The sequence below is a fragment of the Topomyia yanbarensis genome, chromosome 1 (assembly GCF_030247195.1).
Source record: "Topomyia yanbarensis strain Yona2022 chromosome 1, ASM3024719v1, whole genome shotgun sequence".
NCBI classification, from domain to species: Eukaryota; Metazoa; Arthropoda; class Insecta; order Diptera; family Culicidae; genus Topomyia; species Topomyia yanbarensis.
The window spans coordinates 50,291,979-50,313,216 of record NC_080670.1 but is presented as its reverse complement, the minus strand read 5'-3'; the positions used below and the strand labels follow the sequence as shown (position 1 = coordinate 50,313,216).

Here is a 21,238-nt window from a genome sequence, read left to right as displayed (position 1 = left end):
GGCGAACCGATCACGAGAGCTATCAAGACGATCCGCCATCTTGTCCGATTATATAAGTTGAAAACGCAAATACTTTCTATTAACATAATTGTTCGACTAATAAAAACACCACTTTACAAGGTATAGGTTTATTTCAATCGTTATAATTCGACTTACATGTCTAACCTTAGAAGAGATCCAACAATGTTTGGAAAAATCTGAGCTCAGCAAAAATATATACATAGTATTCTTCGTCTCACATGGCTGTGATTTTCCCTCAAATATACAGCACATCGGAAATGGCCACAGGAAGACAAACTCAGTCCGAAAAGAAACACCAACATGATCACAAATGCTTTTTTGAACTTTTGTAATTTCTATACAAATAGAGAACATGTCTTTTGCGCTTGCACTAGCTTTTCTGCTCGTCGATAAAATTTCTAACAATTTCATAACAGTACAATTTTGGTATACGTGCATATCCTTAGCCTAGGCGAATAAGATCTATTAATGTAAATACGAAACTACTGGAAGCGGTTACATCGATTTGGCAATGTCCTTTGGATTGATTCTGGTTTCAATAGGTTTTTGGCTTATAACTAAATAAAGCAAATCGAAAAACTTAAAGTTTCGGAAGAAACACGCCAATCTTTTCTTAAAGCTCCTCATTTAAGTACGGGGTTCTCTTTGATACTACCAATATCTTACAATCGTTTAGCGGTATTTTCTAAAAAATTAATAATCTTTGGCTTGTCCTTGATTTATTTACATTAGTGGTTTAAACAACGCTATCAAAAAAATCATACTCGAAAGAAGGGATTATTTTGGTAGCGCTCTCCGTTCCGGATTCCATCAACCCTACCTCCATCGGGTATCCCTCTAAGTACTCGCCATCAGCGAGAAAGTTTTTCACACATTCGTACGAAATGTACTCATCCTGACAGGCTACGCTAGTTCCACCGCAGGAACTGGGTTCCCCATTTCGTGGCAACATGTGCGCAAAACAATTGGATATATCGTTAAAGTTTACATTATTCCCGGTAGGACATGCTCCAATATCGGATGGGACGGTATTGGGGGTATCCTCGAATACTTCGTCAAATTCGAACCCGTTGTCGGCAGCTTCGGCTGAAGGTGTTTGAGGTGGTTCGTACTGGCTGCTGATGGAGGATTCCGAATGTCTTCGAAGTGAGTTGATCGTGCTACTGGATACCGATGAACCGACCGTATGCTCTTTGTGTGATTTGCGACGGATTTGGCCCTCCGCACGGCAGGCATGATTTTTCACGTGCTTCCGAAGACTGGACGGGTCTGTGTAGCGTTTGGAGCAACCGGGGAGCTGACAGGCGTAGGGTTTCTGTTGGAAAAAAGAGGGGATATCAATTAAAAGTTATGCGACGGCACTGCGGGGTTCGGGTGTGATTTACCGTATCGTAATGGGTTCGCTGATGCTTGGCCCGATCCGAGCTGTTGCTAAAGGCCTTGGTACAGCCAATGTACTGACAGTTGTACGGTCGTTCTCCGGTGTGTGAGCGTTGGTGAATTTTTAGGTTTTCCAATCGGGAGAAGGCTTTTTCGCAACCAGAAAACTGCAAAATAAAAAACTGGTTATATAAATACAATAAGATATAAAAGCGGCCATTCGTTAAAAATAATTATGATGGAGAAAAACTTTTATTTCTGCGATTACTGTTTCAGCATGAAGTTTTGAGTCTTGACGAATATTATTTTTACGCTCAAATATTTTTTATTCGTTCAAAGGCAAAAATGTATAAAAATAATCTAAAATTCAAAATAGCACTTTAGCTTGACGCGACCACATTTTACCTTAATTGGCCTCAACACGGCCAAAAACGAATCGAAAATGCCCAATGTGATCTTTTGGGTTTTGTGTCCATTCACCGCCATCAGCTTATTCCCGCATTTCAACACTAACATATTTTATACTTCAAACCTGGTGCTAACAGAAAAGTTCATAAGATTTTAATCCGGGTAGTTTGATGCCATTGTGTAGAATCAATAAAGAATAGAAAATGCTTCTAACCATTCCTTATTCACACGCAATTTATGAGATGGCCTTAATGGAACTTTCATAATCTGCAATCGAAATGTTGTATGCCTGTCTCCCTTAAACCATTTCCCGATTAAATTATTATGACGTTAAATTCAATGAGAACGATTGGTGAGCGTCAATCGGAAGAAAGTACTGCCCAGTGCTCAATCTGTGCTATTTGGTGGCCGACCGAAGGTTCACACTTTTTTCCTTTTTTATTTCAACTAATATGTAGTCACATTTTCTTTTTTACTTTTTAACGACATTCAATTAGATAGAGATCACTGAGTAGGAAAAGTAATGGAAATTTTGAGCCATAGTACTCAAGTGAGAGCAAGGACGTGAAATAGGCGGAGTAATTATTTGTCTTCTGTCGGCGGGAGTCGAGCTTAGGCGGCATTACTACGAATCGCTCAAGTCTACCAACGTGCCTCCCGGCAATGACAGACTTGTCCTTCTTTACCATGAGAACCGGTTTTTTATGGAAAAGACGGAAAAGTTTTTGCCGGGAGACATATTGGCAGACTTGAGCGATTCATAGTAATGCTACCTAAGCTCGACTCCTGCCAGCGGAAGACAAATAATTAGTTCGTAAGATTTTAAGCCTGTATCTTATGACCGTGCCAGTTTGTTCATTTCGTTTGTTTAATACATTGGTTCATTTTATTAATTTCATTGATTTTATTAATTTTGTTCATTTTATTCCAGGCATTGTAAGTCTCACTCACTCACGTTAGAAAAAAAAACATATCCGATGTGCAACTTTTCCGAGATAAGATGAATCCCGATAAAATTTATCTATTTTTTCCTATTCGCCGGAGAAGCTGATAATATTTTATTTTCATGGAAATCAATAAAAGCGCTAAAATATACGCTTCATTGTCAAGGAAAGCGACATAGAAGTTTTGGGGTAGTGTTAGCAAGGCTGAGAGCACAAAAAGGATACCACGATCAACTCATTCGCGCATTCTCTGGACGATTTATTTCTCCGGAAAAATAATGCGTTGTATTAATCCGGAGAAGTTGTGTGAGTGCCAATTACTTCTCGTGTGAAAATGTGAGTTATTGTTGTCGCAGTGGTAAATTATCCGGACGCATTTACTCATATGAGTGATAAACTCTATGCCTGTTTCATTTATTTGATACATTTTACTCCTTTTGTTAATTTTATTGTTTTGCTCATTGTATTTATTCATTTAATTAATTATGTTTATTTTGTTCATTTGGTTCATTGTATTAGTGATATTCTTTTGTTATGTTATTCGTTTAATTCACTTATTTATTTATTTATATTATTTTATTTTATTTGTTTTATATATTGTGGTTGTTTTATTTATTTGACTTATTTTAGCTATTTCAATTTTATCCAATTAATTTAATCGTTTTATTCATTCTACTCATTTTATGCATTTTATACATTGTATTAGTTTTATTATTGTACAGTTCGGACTCGATTATCCGAGGATTTCAAAATAATCTCACCCCGGATAATAGAATCATCCGGATAATCGAGTCAAACTTTTTGTGTGTTACCTATTTTATGGATTTAAGCTTCATTCGCGAAGAAATTAATACTAAAATGATCAGGGTAAATTTTCCTATTATGGTAAATGTAAATGTACCTGTTTTGGCCCAAGCCGATATCAAATATAATCAAAATCAAATAGAATTTCAAAGGGTGTAATTTGAATTTTGAGTTGGTTTTCATTTATTATTTATATTGGTGACGAGTTACTGGTATGTGTTAATTGTTTATAGCTATTTGTGCAAAAAATCTAAGAGAAACTGTTTTAATAAGGTGTGTCTTCTGCAATACAGGTCAAACTTGATTACCCGGAACTTCGATTTTCCGGGGTAAATCATTCGATTTCTCGTATACTAGAATAAAAAAAAATAAGTAAGCTGGGAATCGTCTGTTTCTTGGCTCCAGTTTAATTTACGTGGTGGTATCACATATCACAGCGTTTCTTTTAATTCTCATTCTAGTTAGAAGCGTGCGACTTGTGCCTCCACAAAGAGATCCTTGTCTTTGTCCTTGTAGCATCATTTAGTTGACCAGTATAGTACCGGGTTATCAGGTAATCACTACACATGTAGTCGTTGCAAACTCTCCCACTCATGTTTGTAACCAGCAAAGAACTTCCAAAGGTAATGTAGATGGTGGGTATCCGGCTGCCTCAACGAGAACGTACTGCTAGCGCCCTGTTTACATATTCTAATATCCATCTTCGCTTGAGCTACCCAAGAATTGAAATCGCCTCCAGTGACTGACAGAATCTTGTTAACCCTTTTTTATTGGTTCCAAAGCTATTTTTCCTTCGAAATGTTGGCGTCACAAAACACGAAAAACTTGGTTTAATAAAGATAGGTGCTTCTCCCGCAGTGCTAGAAGCTGCTCAATATTTACCTTCCGATATAGTCCCATCTCGGATAGAATTTTACAATAGCCTTTACTCTACAAACAATCATAAAACAATAAATATTATAGTTATTACTGTTTCAACATTGTTCGATGCAGAGTTCTCGCAGTAGATTTACGATAAAACTTTATGTAAAAATAAATTTTACTGTTCAGCAAAAAACTGATACAGTAAATTCACATTAAATTTTACTGTTATCGAGAAAAAAATGTATGAAGAAATATCGATTTTTTTTATGTTAAGATACATAACCACCCCCCTTTTTTACAGTAAAAGTTTATTTTACATAGAAATTTGCTGTAAAAACGTTAAAGTTTATTGTTTTTGTATTGTAGCATAACACTAAAACTTACTGTAAATTATTGTAAAATTACTGTGCTGTCACAGTGAAAATCATGGTTTTGTTACTGTACATTTCTATTCGGGATTGCATGAAAAAAGTAGATGAAGGCAGTCTAAACTAGAAAGTTTTATCAGTTTTTAAATATAATTTCCAAACAACGAAAACATTCCCAAATCCATTTGGTGGCATTAACGGAAACTATCCCTGGCAGCAATATTTATAACTGTTAGTGCTAGTTATTAGTCCCAGTTGAGAGCCTTTCTTGTCACTGTAAACATATGTTGTGTAATACAAAAGTTAAAGTCGTTTAGAAACGTAATCGTTTATCAACAACATGCCATTGAAATTCTGAGCAGGAATCAGTTGTTGAAGGCGATAATTGGAGAACAATATTGTGACAAAGTCCACTGGAACTCAGAGCAGGATATTCATCTGACCTTTACACCGGATGTCATTGCAAATAGGAATATGATTCTATCAGCATCTAGAATAACTCATAATCTTCGCGGAATTCTATCTTGAGAAGGATTCCACCAGATCTCTAGGAAGCTTTTCTCTAGAATCCTGCATCAAAATTCAGAGAAAACACCGCAGAAATGCTGATAAGGATTGAATCGAAATTCTGAAATAGTTTTCATTGGAAAGCTAAGAAAACTTCGATCAGAATCCTGGAAAGTATCCAAATGGAATCCTGAGAAGCATATTATCATAATCCGAAGAGAGTGTCGGAAACCGACCGAGCAAAGTAGGCATTTTATGTGTCAAAAAGGCCTTCAGTAACCGTTGGGTGTATTACGAGTAAATTGTACTTCTAGTTTAGAACTAAAAAGTTGCATATTTGGCAACACTACCGCTAAAAGCTAGTATTTTATCTAGATTCCTTAAACAAATCCTTCAAAAATCATCTCGCTGATTGGTTCTAGTGCAAACAGTACCCGAGATTTAATCAAAAGAAAAACAAAGTTTTTAAGCAATTTGTTAAAATTAAGAGTGGACCGAGGGGTGGTTCAAAACAACACAATAATTTAGGTTATTGTTTATATTGTAAATCGCTGATAATTGCGATAAGCGATTTTTGAGGCAGATCAGAGAGGAGGTTAACCCTAGACCATCCATTCCCCGGAAAAAGTTCTATTGACTGCAATAATCGAGCACTATAATCAGACATTCTAGTTAAAATTTGATTGTTTTTTTAAATCACCCGGATAATCGAAGCGTTTTCCTCGAATAATCGAGTCGTTTTATTTATTGAAGTCATTTTTGTTTCCTTTATTTATTTTATGCATCTTAATATTTATTCACTTTACTAGTTTAGTTTGTTTTATTTATTTTGAAATGAATTACGGAATTTATTTGATTCATTTTATTTATTTGTTCCATTGTTTATAGTCGTGTGCGTATTCAGCAAAAATTGAAAAAAATAATTATTCAAAAACAATGTAGTGGTATGAGAAATGTCTCATCTTACTGCTAGGAGGATCAAAAAAGTTTTTCGATATAACATCAAATCTCGATGTTTCACTAGACATTTAGTATCAAAAATACTAATACAATTTCTGAAAATTATTTTACTCCTTTTCCAGTACCTGCTTTTATGGAATCAAGAACCATTGTAGGTGGCCAATGTGAGCAACGCGACGCTGGTTAGTCTGTTATGGATCTAGACCTGCAAATCCAAGTAATTTTGCATCCATTTTAATAAGTTTAGTACCATCGCGATATCATGGTGGTACCAGTTTAATTGAAAATTTACTGTGTGACCGCACTCTTCAACCCGTAACTATACGGAACCGGAAGTCGAATTAGGATGAAATTCAATAGCAGCCAGCCAATGGGAACATTGTACCTTTCAAGTTAAGTTCGATTCGGCCATCTCCGAGTAACCGATGTGAGATTGTTGGTAACACACGTACAGTACATACATACACATACAGACAATATTCGATCTCAACAAATTGTGTCCGATAATACATGACACACGGATATCGATTTTCACCGTTCAATATGAAAAGGCAAACAGCGTGTGGCTGATGCAATATAGGACTTTACATGATTAACGTGATTTTGACCTGGGCGGTTTAGCGAGATATGTTTGTGATTTCACTATCATTAGTGTCCTATTTTCGACTGTAGGATATGATATGACGCTGATGAGCCACACTAGTAGGGTTGCGATAGAAGCGTAACTGTCGTACATACAAGAAATAGTGGAATTAAAAAATGTTACAAAAATCCCTTACTTACAAAACTTTCGTGCCTTTTCATCTCGCTCAGAAGAAACAGAAAAATGTTGAGCTCTAGTTATCAGCAAAGCAAGCAATCAATTCTACTTACCGCTTTTTTGCTTATCCACTGCACAAACAGTACATTATATTTACCGTAAATATAAACGTATACTGCAAGAACAATAAGCAGCCAGAAACTTCCGATACCAAGCCAACAATAATGATAACGACACGGACACTATTTTTTACACGACCCCAACACTAATTCACTCCGTGTTGCAGCATGTTCCGCTTTCGGACGACGACACCGCCCGCTGCTCCAACGCTTCACTCGATGCTGCTGATCAGTCCGCAGCCCGTAGCCTTGAGGATAGTTTTACAACACTCTCCGTGGATAATACTGTTTCGCAAGCTAGCGCGAATGATATAACGGACCAGCTGGAGCCAATAACAAGCATTGAGGAAGCCCCCGTGCCTCCCGATCCAGGAGAGCCCTCCACTAGTATCCGTGTTTACTACCAAAACGTACGCGGCCTAAGAACTAAAATAGACGCATTCTTCTTGGCCGTTTCGGAAGCTGAGTACGACATAATCGTCCTAACGGAAACCTGGCTAAATACCCAAATATTTTCCGCACAACTGTTTGGACATCAATACACCGTTTTTAGGAATAATCGGTCCCCCTTACACAACCTCAAGACTCGCGGCGGGGGTGTTTTAATAGCAGTGTCGACTAAACTAAACGCTTACATGGATTCCGCAACCATTTCCAATACGCTCGAACAGTTGTGGGTCGTTGTTGATATACCGCAAAACGCACTCAGTATTGGAGTTATATACTTACCTCCCGACCGAAAATTTGATACGGTGAGTATCAATGAACACGTGGAGTCGTTGGGTTCGATATCTGCACGATTTAGTCCTCATACTCCCGCTCTTCTGTTCGGTGACTATAACCAGTCGAATTTGCATTGGCGTTTCTCTGAGAGAGACATACCATATGTCGACCCTCTACTCTCGCATATGCCGGCTGCCAGCTCCGCTCTCTTGGATGGGTTCAATTTACATGGATTCACTCAAATCAACAAGTTATTGAACCGGAACGAACGTCTGTTGGATCTCGTACTCGCAAATGATATTACTTTGCCGGTCACCGCAGTGTCATCGCCCATCGAGTCCTTGATTGATATTGATGCTGATCACCCGGCTCTTAGCGTGGAATTCAATCTGCCCACTCAAATCATCTTTGAAGAACCTTCCATTTCGAACTCTCTGGACTTTCGTCGAGCAGATTATACCGCATTAAATGCTATGCTTTTAGTCACCAATTGGCAATTTATTGAATCGTCCACCAGTATTGATGAAGCTGTGGAGTGCTTCAGTGCCGCTGTGAAGTATGCTGTTTCCCGTTCCGTTCCACCTAAACTGCCCCGCAGAAACCACCGTGGTCAAATCCAAGATTACGCGCTCTCAAGCGAGCGCGATCAGCTGCCCTGCGAAAGTACTGCAGCTTCCGGTCGCCGTATTTTAAAAGACAATTGAATGCCACAAGCAACCAATATCGCCGCTACAATCACTTCCTGTACAATCGTCATGTCAAGCGCACTGAAGAGAACCTTCGTCGGAACCCCAAACTTTTTTGGGCGTTTATCAATTCCAAAATAAAAGAAACGGGGCTGCCATGCTCCATGTTTTCAGAAAATATAACTGCTTGCACCGAAACCGAGAAGTGCAACCTTTTTGTAATGCACTTTAAACAAGTATTCCATGATCGTTCCGCCACTCCGATCCAGATAGAAGAAGCAACGTGCCGGATGCCGTGTGATGTGTTTGATTTCAGTATTCCGCGTATAACAGACGACATGGTAGTAGCTGCCATGCAAAAATTGAAACTCGTTTATTGCTGGCCCTGACGATATTCCGTCGTCTGTGCTGAAGCGCTGTGCAGTTGCTCTCTGTAGCCCGTTGGCTAGGCTGTTTAACCTCTCGGCTCAACAAAGTGAGTTCCCTGCACGCTGGAAGTTTTCCCACCTGTTCCCAGTTTTCAAAAAGGGGATAAACGTAATGTTTCCAATTATCAAGGAATTACTTCTCTATGTGCCTGCTCAAAGCTTTTTGAAATAATCGTAAACGACACTCTGTTCGCCTGCTGCAAGAGTTACACAGACAGTGAACAGCATGGCTTTTTTTCCAAAACGCTCCGTAACGACTAATCTTATGCACTTTACCACGAACTGCATACGAAACATGGATTCCGGATGGCAAATCGATGCCGCATATCTTCTTAAAAAAATTGGAATTACTTGGCTTCTCAGCAATGGTCGTTGCTTGATTCAGGTCGTACTTGACGAACCGCTGTGTACAGGTTCAAATAGGTTCGACAACATCGGAAATGTGCTCAAACCAGTTCGGAGTTCCACAAGGTAGTAACCTCGGCCCGTTACTGTTCTCATTATTTATAAACGATCTCTCTTTGCTGCTTCCGTCTGATTGTCGTTTCTTTTATGCGGATGATACGAAAATTCTTAAAATCATCAAGTGCCTATCTGACTACTTGGAGCTAAAGGGTATGCTGCATTTGTTCGAGGAATGGTGCAAAAAGAACTTTATGTGCTTAAGTATCGCAAAATGCAGCGTGATTTGCTTCCATCGGAAAAGTTCGCCAATTGCATATGATTATGAAGTTTGTGGAAGCTCTTTAACGCGGGTAGAGCACATCAGGGATCTTGGCGTCACTCTGGATCGTGAAATGACCTTCAAACTTCACTACGACGATATTCTATCAAAAGCAAACCGATAATTGGGATTCATCTTCAAAATTGCAGCAGAGTTTCGGGATCCTTTGTGTTTAAGATCATTGTATTGTTCGCTCGTACGCTCCTTGCTGGAATCTAATGCTGTGGTATGGTGCCCTTACCATGCTAACTGGATCGCCAGGATTGAAGGTGTTCAACGAAAATTTGTAAGGTACGCTCTGCGGCAGTTACCATGGCGTGACCCAATAAACTTGCCACCATACGAAGACCGCTGCCGTCTGCTAAACATCGAACCGCTGGAGGTAAGACGGATCACCTCACAAGCTTCATTCGCTGCAAAACTAATGACGGGCGATATTGACTGCCCCTCTCTGCTTATGCAGCTAAATTTGTACGCTCCAGAGAGACCTCTTCGTCGCCGAAACCTCCTGTCCCTGGAACCTCGGAATACGCAATACGGTCAGCATGACCCGTTTTGATTCATTTGCGTGCGGTTCAACGAATTTGCAGATTTATTTGACTTTAATATGGTCGGTGTTAAGTCAGAGCGGACTAAGTCGCAAAACATCAAAAAATAAGATAATGATAGTACTTTATAAAGAATTTCTTCAGCTACATTAGACTCTTGCCAGATTTAAAATATGCAACAATAAACAAGAATTATGGCAAAAATAAATTTTCATTTATAATGTAAAGGATGCTGCGATTCAAACTTGAAACTCGTTTTTCTCGAAATCAATATTTTGTCACTTAGTCCGGTCTGACTTAACACCGACCATATGTCGTCCAACGTGTTTCGTCAACGGCTACTTAACCATTTTCGTGTTGTTCGCCATAGTTAGCTTTAAAGTTTTTTTATTCATTAAGACAATTTGTCAGATGAATTTATATGCTCACAAATGTACGACAGTGAATGTCGGAACGGACAACATAACTCACTAAGTGACTTTACGCTTGTCCGACATGCCGCAGACTCAGGTCATTCGTATTCAATACCAAAATATCCTGACTGCTGCGTGTATAAGACAAAAGGTTAAGTCGACGGGAAACTCTAATGGGATTTTTCATTGAAAAACCCCGGGGCGGTGGATTGCACTGGGGTTGCATTTTCTAGCAGAAGAGCAAGCCACTAGACGTGATTCATTCCCACTTCTGTTAGAAAGTGCAAAACCAGTGCAATCCACTGCCCCGGTGTTTTTCAATGAAGAACGACATAAGCTTGCTATTATGACCCTATTCAACGCTTTTCTAAACTTTCTTCCTTCAACTCTTTACTCTTACTTGAGTACTATGTTACTTAATATTGAAAACTATTTCACACCTTCCCGTCCCTTGTTAATTAAATGTCGTTACAACAACAAAAACAAATTTCGATTCTTATTGAACTCCACCCACTTTTTAACATTTATTCATATTAGAATAAAGCTGTTTAGTGACTCTGACTAATCGAATGTCCCATACAAGAATTAAGTAAATAAACACACTCACCGGACACTTGTTCGGCTTCTCCCCGGAGTGAACCCGCATGTGGATCAGCAGCTTGTACCTGGCATTGAATGGCCGGTATCTTCTCGGGCAGTCCAGCCAGTAACAGGCAAACTCTTCTCCTTTTTTCACCTCGACGTGCTTTTTCTCGATGTGCGTCACCAGAGTACCCTGATCGGGAAACTTCAAATTGCAATCCATCCAGAGGCACTCCAGCGGTTGATCTGAATCATCTTCCTCGTCGTCCTCATCAGGTATTTCCCGCTTTACCATAGGTTGCCGTTCCGGTTCCGGTTGCTTTTGCTGCCAAATATCCTTGAACTCTCGGTTCGGTTTTTCAGCCAACTCAGAATGGTTGTAGTTTTCCTCCGGATGTTGGTAGGCATCGTTGCTGTTGCTGCTCGTGTTCGAGTTGTTGCTGATTTCTACGTTTTGATTAAACTGATCCAAGAAGCTCGTATCGAAGTAATCGATCATATAGCAGGCTTGCGGGTTGTGTAAACCAATGTTTTTAGAACTATCATCAAATTGAATGGAACTGCCAAAGGCGGATTTGATCGAAGGTAACTGTTGAAATGCAGATTGAGCATCGACGTTACTGTGCTTCGGTGAGACCGACGGATGTAGTGATGATGGGTTTGTGAAATTCATTGAAAGCGATGAAGTGATCCAGGGGTCCAACGAAGGTGACGAGCACGGACTTTGGTTTTTGGATTGGCAATTCACGTCATTGAAATTATAGTACTCAGAATTTACAACACTGTTGGAGGTCAGTGGGGTCGCGATAGTGGTCGCCGGAGATAAACACACCGATGACTGCAGCTTTTCGATGTATTCCGGATCAAATTTAAAGTACAGATCATCGTTCTTCTGTTGCATAGTGGTCGAGTGCTGTACGTAACTCGTATAACACGCACTTCCTGATCCACCTAGCAATGCAGGGAACTCATTGCTTAACTCGCCATTATTATCTTCATACGATGAATGACTTGATGATGCCGGAGAAAACGAACACTTTGGTTTATCACCATAGTACATCTTTGCATCGGGACACATTTCCCCGAAATAAACCGGGTCTTTAAGATTACCGGGCGTAGTCGGGGTCAGCAGTGACATATTACTGAAATTCGCGATTGGTACACTAATATCGATAACTTTTGGAATGTCAAACTGTGCACTGTTCACCTGACTGGAAACAAACATCTTATTTTCAAACATCTTCAACACATCACAAATCCTGCATAAATTGAAACACGAACACACCCGTCTATGTGTTGTACAAACTTGCGGGAAGGCTGCGAGTAGCGCGATCGAGAGGAAAATTGACAAATGCTCAGATGACTAATCGGAAAGCACGTCCTGACGGATCGGGCGTTTGGAAACGAATGACAAAAATAAGAGAAGCAAGAGCTGATCTCGCTTCTCATCTACCATCTCAGCAACGGCAGCAGGATCGTCTCGTGCACATGTGGTCCCGTCAGATCTGGGTGAACGCACGTTTTCTGTGTGGCACTTACTTTTCGTTGGTGATGTGATCTCGCGATATGCTACCGTTGACGCAGCGGTAGCGGGCGGGGTGGTGGGAAAATGTGGAAAAATCGGGATCGTGTCGCTGGAAATACGCGTGCTAGAGTGAGACGTAATGGTTGCACTCGGCGAAGCATTCCCGAAAGCAAGTGTAACGAACATAGTTAGGATGTCCGCAGATTAATTAGGCGGCCACTCGAAGTGAAGTGATAGGGCAAAACCAGAATGCAAACTGTATGCAGGTCCCAGGGGCGATGCATTATTACGTTTGATCTTTCCTAGTGCTTAAGGACTTACGTACCTTTTTGCGAAAAAAATTTGAAGAAAGTTTAATAGATTAAGCGCCGATTTCTTCACCCTCGCTTAACTTTTAAACCAGGTTCACCAGTACGTTTAAAGCTGGCTTAAGCGTTAAGCGAGAGTGAAGAAATCGGCCCTAAATGTTCTAGCTTTTTGATAGTACATTTTTCGGAGAAAAAATCAAACATTAGCTTAGAAAATGAATATTGATAATTAGTGGAATTATGGTCTTTTCCCCAAACACCCTTTTTGTTAAAGAGGCTTGTGATGATCACGATGGAAGTCCAGCAGATAAACTAAAATCCTAAAACTCCAATTCCATTGGTATAGGAGTATTCGACATACTTTAACGATTAGTCGAATAAATAGCTTTTTTCTGCATACGGGAGCATTTTCTGTAAAAATTGTGTTAATTCTTATCAGCAAAATATAAATTTATGCATAAAAAAGAAATCATTAAGGCACAAGAAAAAATAATAACGAACAAATGAAGATATGTTGAGTAGTTTTTCGGCAATCGTGATCACGGAAAAGCATTTTTGGAGCAATAACATTTCGAGGTAATCGAGTTTAAAATTTCAAGTTAACAGAGAGGTGTGCATTTAAGCATTCAAGCATTTTGCTAAACAGAGGACAGAGAGGATATTTTATCAATGAATACGGGGTGAGCCTAGCGTAATTGGTAAATTGATTGCCTTGTACGCAGCGCATCTGGGTTCGAGTCTCGGCCCGCACATAGAAAATTTGCATAAGAGATTTTTCTAGCCCGAATAGGCGAATGACCTTAAGGTTAAAATTTAAAAAAAATCAATGAATATGAAAATTCAAAGATTCAAACAAGCGGAGCCGTGGGTCTTTTATATATTTCCTTATGTAAACAATACATATAATAAAACGAGTTTAACCGTTATGTATCCGACGCGGTACCCGGGTACCTTTTTAGGTTTCAATTAATGAAATTCCTATGTTTTATCCTTAGCTGGAAATTGAAACTTTGCGACATCTTAGAACTTCACTAAGTCAAGCTTTTGGGTTAATAATATTCTTGATATAGTAAGGGGGGAAATATGAGGGGCTCCTGAATTTTTTTACTACGTAACAGGCCGACGTAGGTACCCGGGTACCCACAAAACTGAAATGCCAATAACTAATGTCATTTTCAACCGATTTTGATGATTTTCAGTGTTTTGGATTCAGGAACATCCGCTTTTGGACTTGGTAAACATGAATCAAGTTGCTTCATTTGGTTCCCGGGAATCCGGATTTCCGGAAGCAGGTTCCAGTACTGGGATACTATTTGTGAACTTCAATGGAATACTAGCAATATGGGTATCAAAATTCTTGGAATTGCATCAGTAGGCTATATCTCGTGGTTTTGGAACCATTTGGTGATTTGACCCCGGAACGGACATTCCGGAGCAGGTTCCCGTGGGGCCGTGAGTGGCCATTTCATTCCAATTCCATTTTTAAAATTGCCATTGGGTCCCGTAACAATAAATAACTGACTTCCGAGACAATTTGAAGAGTTTTGATACTCACATTGCTAGAACATTATTAAAATTTACAAATCATACCCTAGTACAGGAACATTACCCAGGAAAATCCGGATTACCAAGCACCAGATCCATTCATCCGGTTCAATTTTACAGAATCAAAAAGTGGACGAGTTCCTGAATCCAAAAAATCTAAGTGTCCAAATCGGATAAAGGAAGCCATAGTTATGAGCATTGCAGTTTGTGGGTACCCGGGTACCCACGTTGGCCTGTTAAAGGTGTTTTTTGTTGGAAACATAACAGTTAAATGACAGATCGCGCAAGCGTTTAGCCATTGCACATGGAAACCTGTATACGAGGCGTAGAAATATTTTTTGCTCATCAACTATGTCTTGGAGGGAGAGTCATTCATTTCTATCTCGCTATTGTACATTTCCGTGTCATCATCGTAGTTGCTGCCTTTATGTTCGGGAATATCTGATTTCTTCTTTGCTTCTTGCCCTTACGAGTGTGAACTTCCTCAATGATTGTACTGGTTGTAGATTTTGAGGTACATGACGCAACTTTTGCCGTTGTCAATACTACCTGAGCTGCTGCCACAAATTTGCAATTGTTCAAAATTAGCGGTTTCTAAGAAGGGTAGACCGTAATGTACCGTTTTTTTACACAGAACTGGCACGTATTAATTTGACCTTGATAAGAAAAGCAAAGAATTCTCTGTGTAACGGTACTATCGCATTATGTTTTGTACCGGAAAGTATTTCCTATACGTGCCCTTTGGAATGGATTCCATTTATCCCAAATGTGACATGAATTTGTGAGTAAGCGGTATCCGATCTTGTAGCGGAACATTGATTTTCTCATCGTCCATAGAAAGGAGGATCTCAATTATAGCATTGTGACACACAACCATGTGTTTTAAGTTGTTCGAAATGAGCGATGTCGTCTGGGCTAATTTGTTGGGCGCTAAATGCCTGACGTGGTAGAAATCGATAAACGCGACTTCTAACCTCCATTTACACCTTCAGTCTAACCTCCATTTACACCTTCAGGAAATGTTCCGCATTATGCTCAGTCCTCTGCGAGTCATCAATAATTTTCTAATCGCCATATTTGGCCGGAGCACCACTTCTTGCTTCTGCTACTCACTCATCTCGACAGTTTACTACAGCAAGAATAATAGTAACAGGTTCTTTTATTTTTCAGACAAGGCACACAATATAAGTTACTATTTTTGTCGTTCGCTTCGCACTGGTTAGAGCAAAAGTATAAAGCATACTGAATCTCGTGACCATTGTCTGGTTGTTAGAAATAGCCTTCTTCAACTTTTTCTCAATAATTTGTTCAAACCAAATGAGCAACAAATTTGTTAAAAGTCGCTAAAAAACAAGGTTTTTAAAATATATTTTTTGGAAAATTTGGGGGGTTAACCCCCTAGCGCCCACCCATTGCCATTGACATCAGTTTTAGCAGCTCTTTCTTTTTTATTACGAGAGTTATCCTCCTGGAATTGTAGAGCTAGGGTCTCGGAAGGGAAGAATCACTCACAATTGCAGTCGAGACGGAAAATCTAACCCATGAAAACACTGCTCAAGGCCAATTGCAAAGGACCGTGATTTTGAATGTGATAATTATTGTACGGCTAAGATATATGTGGACCTAAGGTCTTCACGATCGTGTGTTCTGAAACTAGAAAAGATGTCCCCCATAGCACTAGATTCCCGCTTATGTTCCAATGTTGTTGTTGTCTAGTGAATATGAGCGTCATTTTTATTGGTCCAAGTGGCGGTAGAGACTTTCGGATGTGACCGATTCATAATCGCGCGAGTGGTGGGCTTGAGAACACGTTTGTAAATTTAGAGGTGCTAAAACGTTCATTTAATTATCGGGGCGTTTAAGATTGGCGAGATCGTGGAAGTAAGAATGTGTGAATGATTGCAATTGCAGGTTTGTGTTATCGCGAATGCCACGATCGTTTGTACATTTGGAATAGGAAAGATTGTAAGTATATACGAGAGAATATGCAATTAATTGTGTTAGTGAGTGTTAGTATGAATCTAATTTATGATATATTACTAAAAGGAAACATAACAAGCCGCTAAAATAAGAAAAAAGAGATTAATTAGAAGCGTATGAATTGACCAATATTATTTTTAAAATACATGAATAGTTGAAAAGCAAAACAATAGAAGTACAACAAAAACCGACTAAAGAAGTAGAAGAAACGAACACATGTAACATGCAGCCAAACTACTTGAACTCGTCTAAATACCAGCAAATATTACTTATTTTCCATTAACGATGATTGCCTTCTGTTAGAATTTTATCATGCTATGCTGACCGGAAATAATTCACGTGAATCGGTAAATTAATCGTACCTTAATTTATCCAATCCGATTCTGCCGAATGCTCGAATTGAACTCCAGAAAAAGTAACAAACGAATCCTAGGAAGGATTACCCGCTGTTCTATCATATACGTCAGTTCTGGATCCATTCTCTGACCCAGCTGTCACAAATGCTCAGACGAATACATACACAGATAGACGTACGACTAGCGCATAACAATTTTAGACTTGTACTAAAAACTACAATCATCACTACACTAACCCTTATAGGCTCCTAATTTATATTTCTCTAACAAGCCTTTGAACGATGACGTAGTCAACCGATAAATCGACACACAATCACCCCCACTGCGAGTCGTGTCTACTAATGGTTGCTCGTTACTTTAAGAAGACCCATAAGCCGTCTCGGTCTCCTCCATGTACCACTATCGAGGCGTAATGCAGTAATAATCTTAACTCAATTGTCTGTCAGAGGTTCTTTAAAACTGATACACAAATATGCTTGATGGTTTTTTAAACTCTGGGTAGCCGGTTACCGAGAGTATCCTGTTTTCAAAACAAAAGCAAGTTAAACTCCAAACGGCCGGCTCGTGGGAGTATTGCCTAGAAAAACTGACCCTATCTGCGTAAGTGACACTCGATTCCCCACCTAACGGCAAAATACTCCAAAAGTAGTGTGGAAAAACTCCAAGTACTATTTTTGCACATTGACATTTGATTATAATGTGGTATAGATACATATTTGGTTTTCTTCCGAAAAGAGTACGTATAAATAGCCTCTCCCTTTCGTAGACAATCGTAGACATTTTCGAATTCGCGTCGCTCTCATGACCCCTCCCCCCATCCCTCCACCCTTATGGGTTTACGTGGTAAGGGCCATCCACCAGCACAATAATAAAGTAACTAAATCTCAATATTAGCGGTACATACTCCTGTAAATTCTATTCAATACCGAATGCCGAAGAGCAGTGAAATAGAAGAAAAAAAAAGTCATTTACGAGAAACCAAGCAAAGAAAAACATATTTATGAGTGAGACATTAAAAATAAAACACACTTTTGACCCCATACATGGAGTGCGCAAGGATGGAAAAGAGTTGATCGGTTTTCCGTAAGGCCAAAATCGGTGCACACAATTCAAATATGTGTGTTTACAAGTTAATAGAGTTAGGGCAGGCTAGTACAGGTTTTTTGTTTGATTGTCGTTTAGAGTTAGTAGTGTCTAGATTGGATAGCGTAATTAGACTTATAGACAATGATAATTTCAAAAAAAAAAATTTTTGGTGCCACAAGGCTAAAAAGCTCACAAAAGCATTTGTAAAACGCGACTTTGTATTTGTAATATGTAACGGCTTTGAATTTACTTTCCGATGACCTGAGAATTATAACCCTAATTCACAAACTTCATTCGCCCAAAAACCGGTTTGTGTTTGCTAGGCGCATGGTGAATTGAATACTTCGTGTAGCTTATCAAAAAAATTTCGACTATTTTTTGCCAAAGTCATTTAAAATGGCACACTTCCAGTGTTTGTGTGGAAGTGATAGTCGAAACACAAAAAAATGGTTGGTAGAACATGTGTCGTGCTGTTTTTCCAGGCCGAAACTTTAGGTCTTACCTCTTTTCATAGTATTTCCATATTTGAAACACGTGCAGCAAGTGTGCCCATGTAGAGTAAAAAATACGCGATAAAACATAAAAACAAATTGATTTGTGTATCCCATCTGTAGATGAAATTTTGGACATTTCTTGAGATCGAGCGCAAAAACTTTAAAAACTAATTATGGGTTAATACCATGACGCTGGCAGTAACGATTATTTGGGCAGATGAAAAATGTTTTATTTTTAGGTTATATATTTTTATATATGACTGCAAGCAAAATTTATGCAAAATTCATTGTACACCAACAATTGACTATAGAGTGTGTCAAAATACAAGGTCATGTTTCATTAATTGGACCAAGGCTTTGGTTTTTGTGATGCTTATCCATACTGGACAGGTGTGAAGGGCTCCCGGGTTTCAGGTCTCTTGCAATTCAAGGAAAAATTGATCAATTTATTAATCTCAAACATCTATAAATTCTGCAAAAATGACAAAAAATAATTTATTACAAAAATGTTTGAATGTATTGGGTAGCAGTGAAAATAATGATTCGTGATAATGCTCAGGGCTGCTATGAATGCTTCATTTGTTTATCCACAAAAAACTGTGCATGAAATGTTTATTTGTATAAAAAATCAAAACCCTATGAAACATGATAACACTAAAAGTAAAACTGCAACGCCATAACTAAATAAATGCTCATCAATCACTCAAAGGTTATGACAGCTCATTCCATATTCAACTTTACACGAGACATTCCTGTAAAACTAATCTTCCTCTTAACTACAGCATAACGATCAGCGCAATCCAACACCCGATCATGCCCGAATGAGGAAAAATAAACTTGTTCGTCGTCTAAATCGAAAACATTTGGATTTGTTATTACTCAAATAGTAATTAACTTACTGTCCGACCGAACTGGCGACAAAAAAAACATTTAGACGTGGAAACGGTCCTAGATTTCACATCCAACCATCTGGGATTCCTTTAACGATCCATCCAGCGATGCAGGGCAAATGACCCCGACGTCGCTGACGGGACCTCAAACCGTTTTTTTTCTGGTTCTGACTTGTCATCTCGTTTTTTTGACACGATGCCATCAGTCAAACTTGTACGATTGCTGGTTACATATGCATTTATGGGCTGCCCACTATAAGTAGAATTCACGGTAGGGCCAGATGAGAAAAACGGGCAATGTGAGAAGTGTGTTTTAAGGACTAGAAAAGTATCGGATTTCAGTTTGATTTTCGTGAAATTTGTTAGCTCTGAATGTATGTACCATAATCTTAGGCCGATGAGAAGGATTCGCTTATTATCCATTTTCTCCGCTTATTATCCATTTTAAACATATTGAATGTAGCGAAGGAATAACATGTTCAATTAATATTTAATTAATCAAACCTAAGCGATTCAGATCCACATTGGTATATTCGGTGCACCCCAAATGTGTGCCGCGATAAGATTCCGATTGACACATGTTCCCCCACACTTTTATGAACCCGAATCTCAAGTGGTTTTTCATACTATTCACCAGCCACCGAAAGCCAAGTTCATACCCATAATCGTAACCATCAATTTAATGTTTGGCTTAACGTTCGAAAAAACAAGAAAATGAAATTAGAGCTACCATTACAAGCCGCAATTAAAAATATTTACTCTAGTGCCCTGTTTAGATAAACAGCAGCTGGCGTGTTTGTATGTGGATGGGTGAAGTGGGTAGTTCAACGTTCGACTAAGGACATTCGTTTAATCCTTTTGGATTGTTTGGTAATATAAAATGCAATACGATAATTAATTTATCACCGACTCGGCTCAATGATGCTGTGTTCAATTTGACCACACGTGGGAAAAACACGCCAATTGATCCACTCCACCCCATTTTCAAATCTCTCAATAATTCCTCGATTTGTTGCAGCAAACCCACTTTCTCACCGCTGGATCACGTTTCACCGAAAACACCAAACACCCATAACCAGCGGAATTTAGCGCCTGGTTAGAGATGTCACTCAATTCCATCCAATATATTCAGCACGAAGGGGACATTAGGGACTATGTGCTCCCTACCCTTTGGCTTCACACTTCTCTCATTAAAATTTGAGAGACGATAGATATTGAGCATGCTGATTTATTTCCCATGTTTTTCCCTCCCGGGAGCTGACTTTTGGCCGGTCAGAAAATAGGGGGGGAGAAGTCACTTTAGAAGTGATTATTTCATGCTTTTGTTAGAGCAAATGAGTCAATCTGAGACGAGTTATGCCTTGCGTGGCGCGGTTACCGTTTCGTCCCCCTTCTGTTTTCAAAACACTCTGACAATCTGTTTACAAACTAATTTTGATGAATATCGTTCATGGGCTGTGTCTTCATAATATAACCACACTTAGTGGCAACAAAGCGTTTCTGTGGGGGAAATTGTTCCATGCGTAGGGAAGATTTATGTTTTTACAGGAGATGTCGCATATCGAGAAACCCTTATCTAGAAATATAGCCGGTTCGAGTTCGATAAGATCGTCAATCGCTGTAGTGCAATACAGTTCGCTAAATGTGAGTCGTCAATCCCTGTTTTATAAGGACGGTGTGTAACGGGAAAGTGCAACGGGAGAAAGCCGGACTGCCGGCAGGCATCAAACTTAAAATATTAACTTGGTAACTCCAGCACTATAACGCATTACTATTTGCTACAGTACAACAATAACTAGTTTTCGGATCTGTATA

The 21,238-nt window shown here is 39.2% G+C and overlaps 1 protein-coding gene across 1 annotated transcript; it reads right to left on the bottom strand.

Annotated features, from left to right (window-relative positions):
• Positions 1-180: 180 nt before the first annotated feature.
• Positions 181-12,975, bottom strand: LOC131676306 (zinc finger protein GLI4-like). Its single transcript, XM_058955422.1, has 3 exons — positions 11,265-12,975; positions 1,407-1,568; positions 181-1,336 (listed from the first exon to the last, which is right to left on the bottom strand). The coding sequence occupies exons 1-3, from the start codon at positions 12,477-12,479 to the stop codon at positions 758-760; spliced, it is 1,956 nt and encodes a 651-aa protein (XP_058811405.1). The 5' UTR covers positions 12,480-12,975; the 3' UTR covers positions 181-757.
• Between the last annotated feature and the right edge of the window lie 8,263 nt (positions 12,976-21,238).

Bases quoted from the DNA above. Each gene is read 5' to 3' on its own strand.
- LOC131676306 (XM_058955422.1), bottom strand. From the start codon at position 12,479: ATGTTTGAAAATAAGATGTTTGTTTCCAGTCAGGTGAACAGTGCACAG. The intron at 1,569-11,264 runs GTGAGTGTGTTT...TTTATTTTGCAG, and splicing joins AGAAGCCGAACAAGTGTCCG to TTTTCTGGTTGCGAAAAAGC. The intron at 1,337-1,406 runs GTAAATCACACC...TTTTTCCAACAG, and splicing joins AGCGAACCCATTACGATACG to AAACCCTACGCCTGTCAGCT.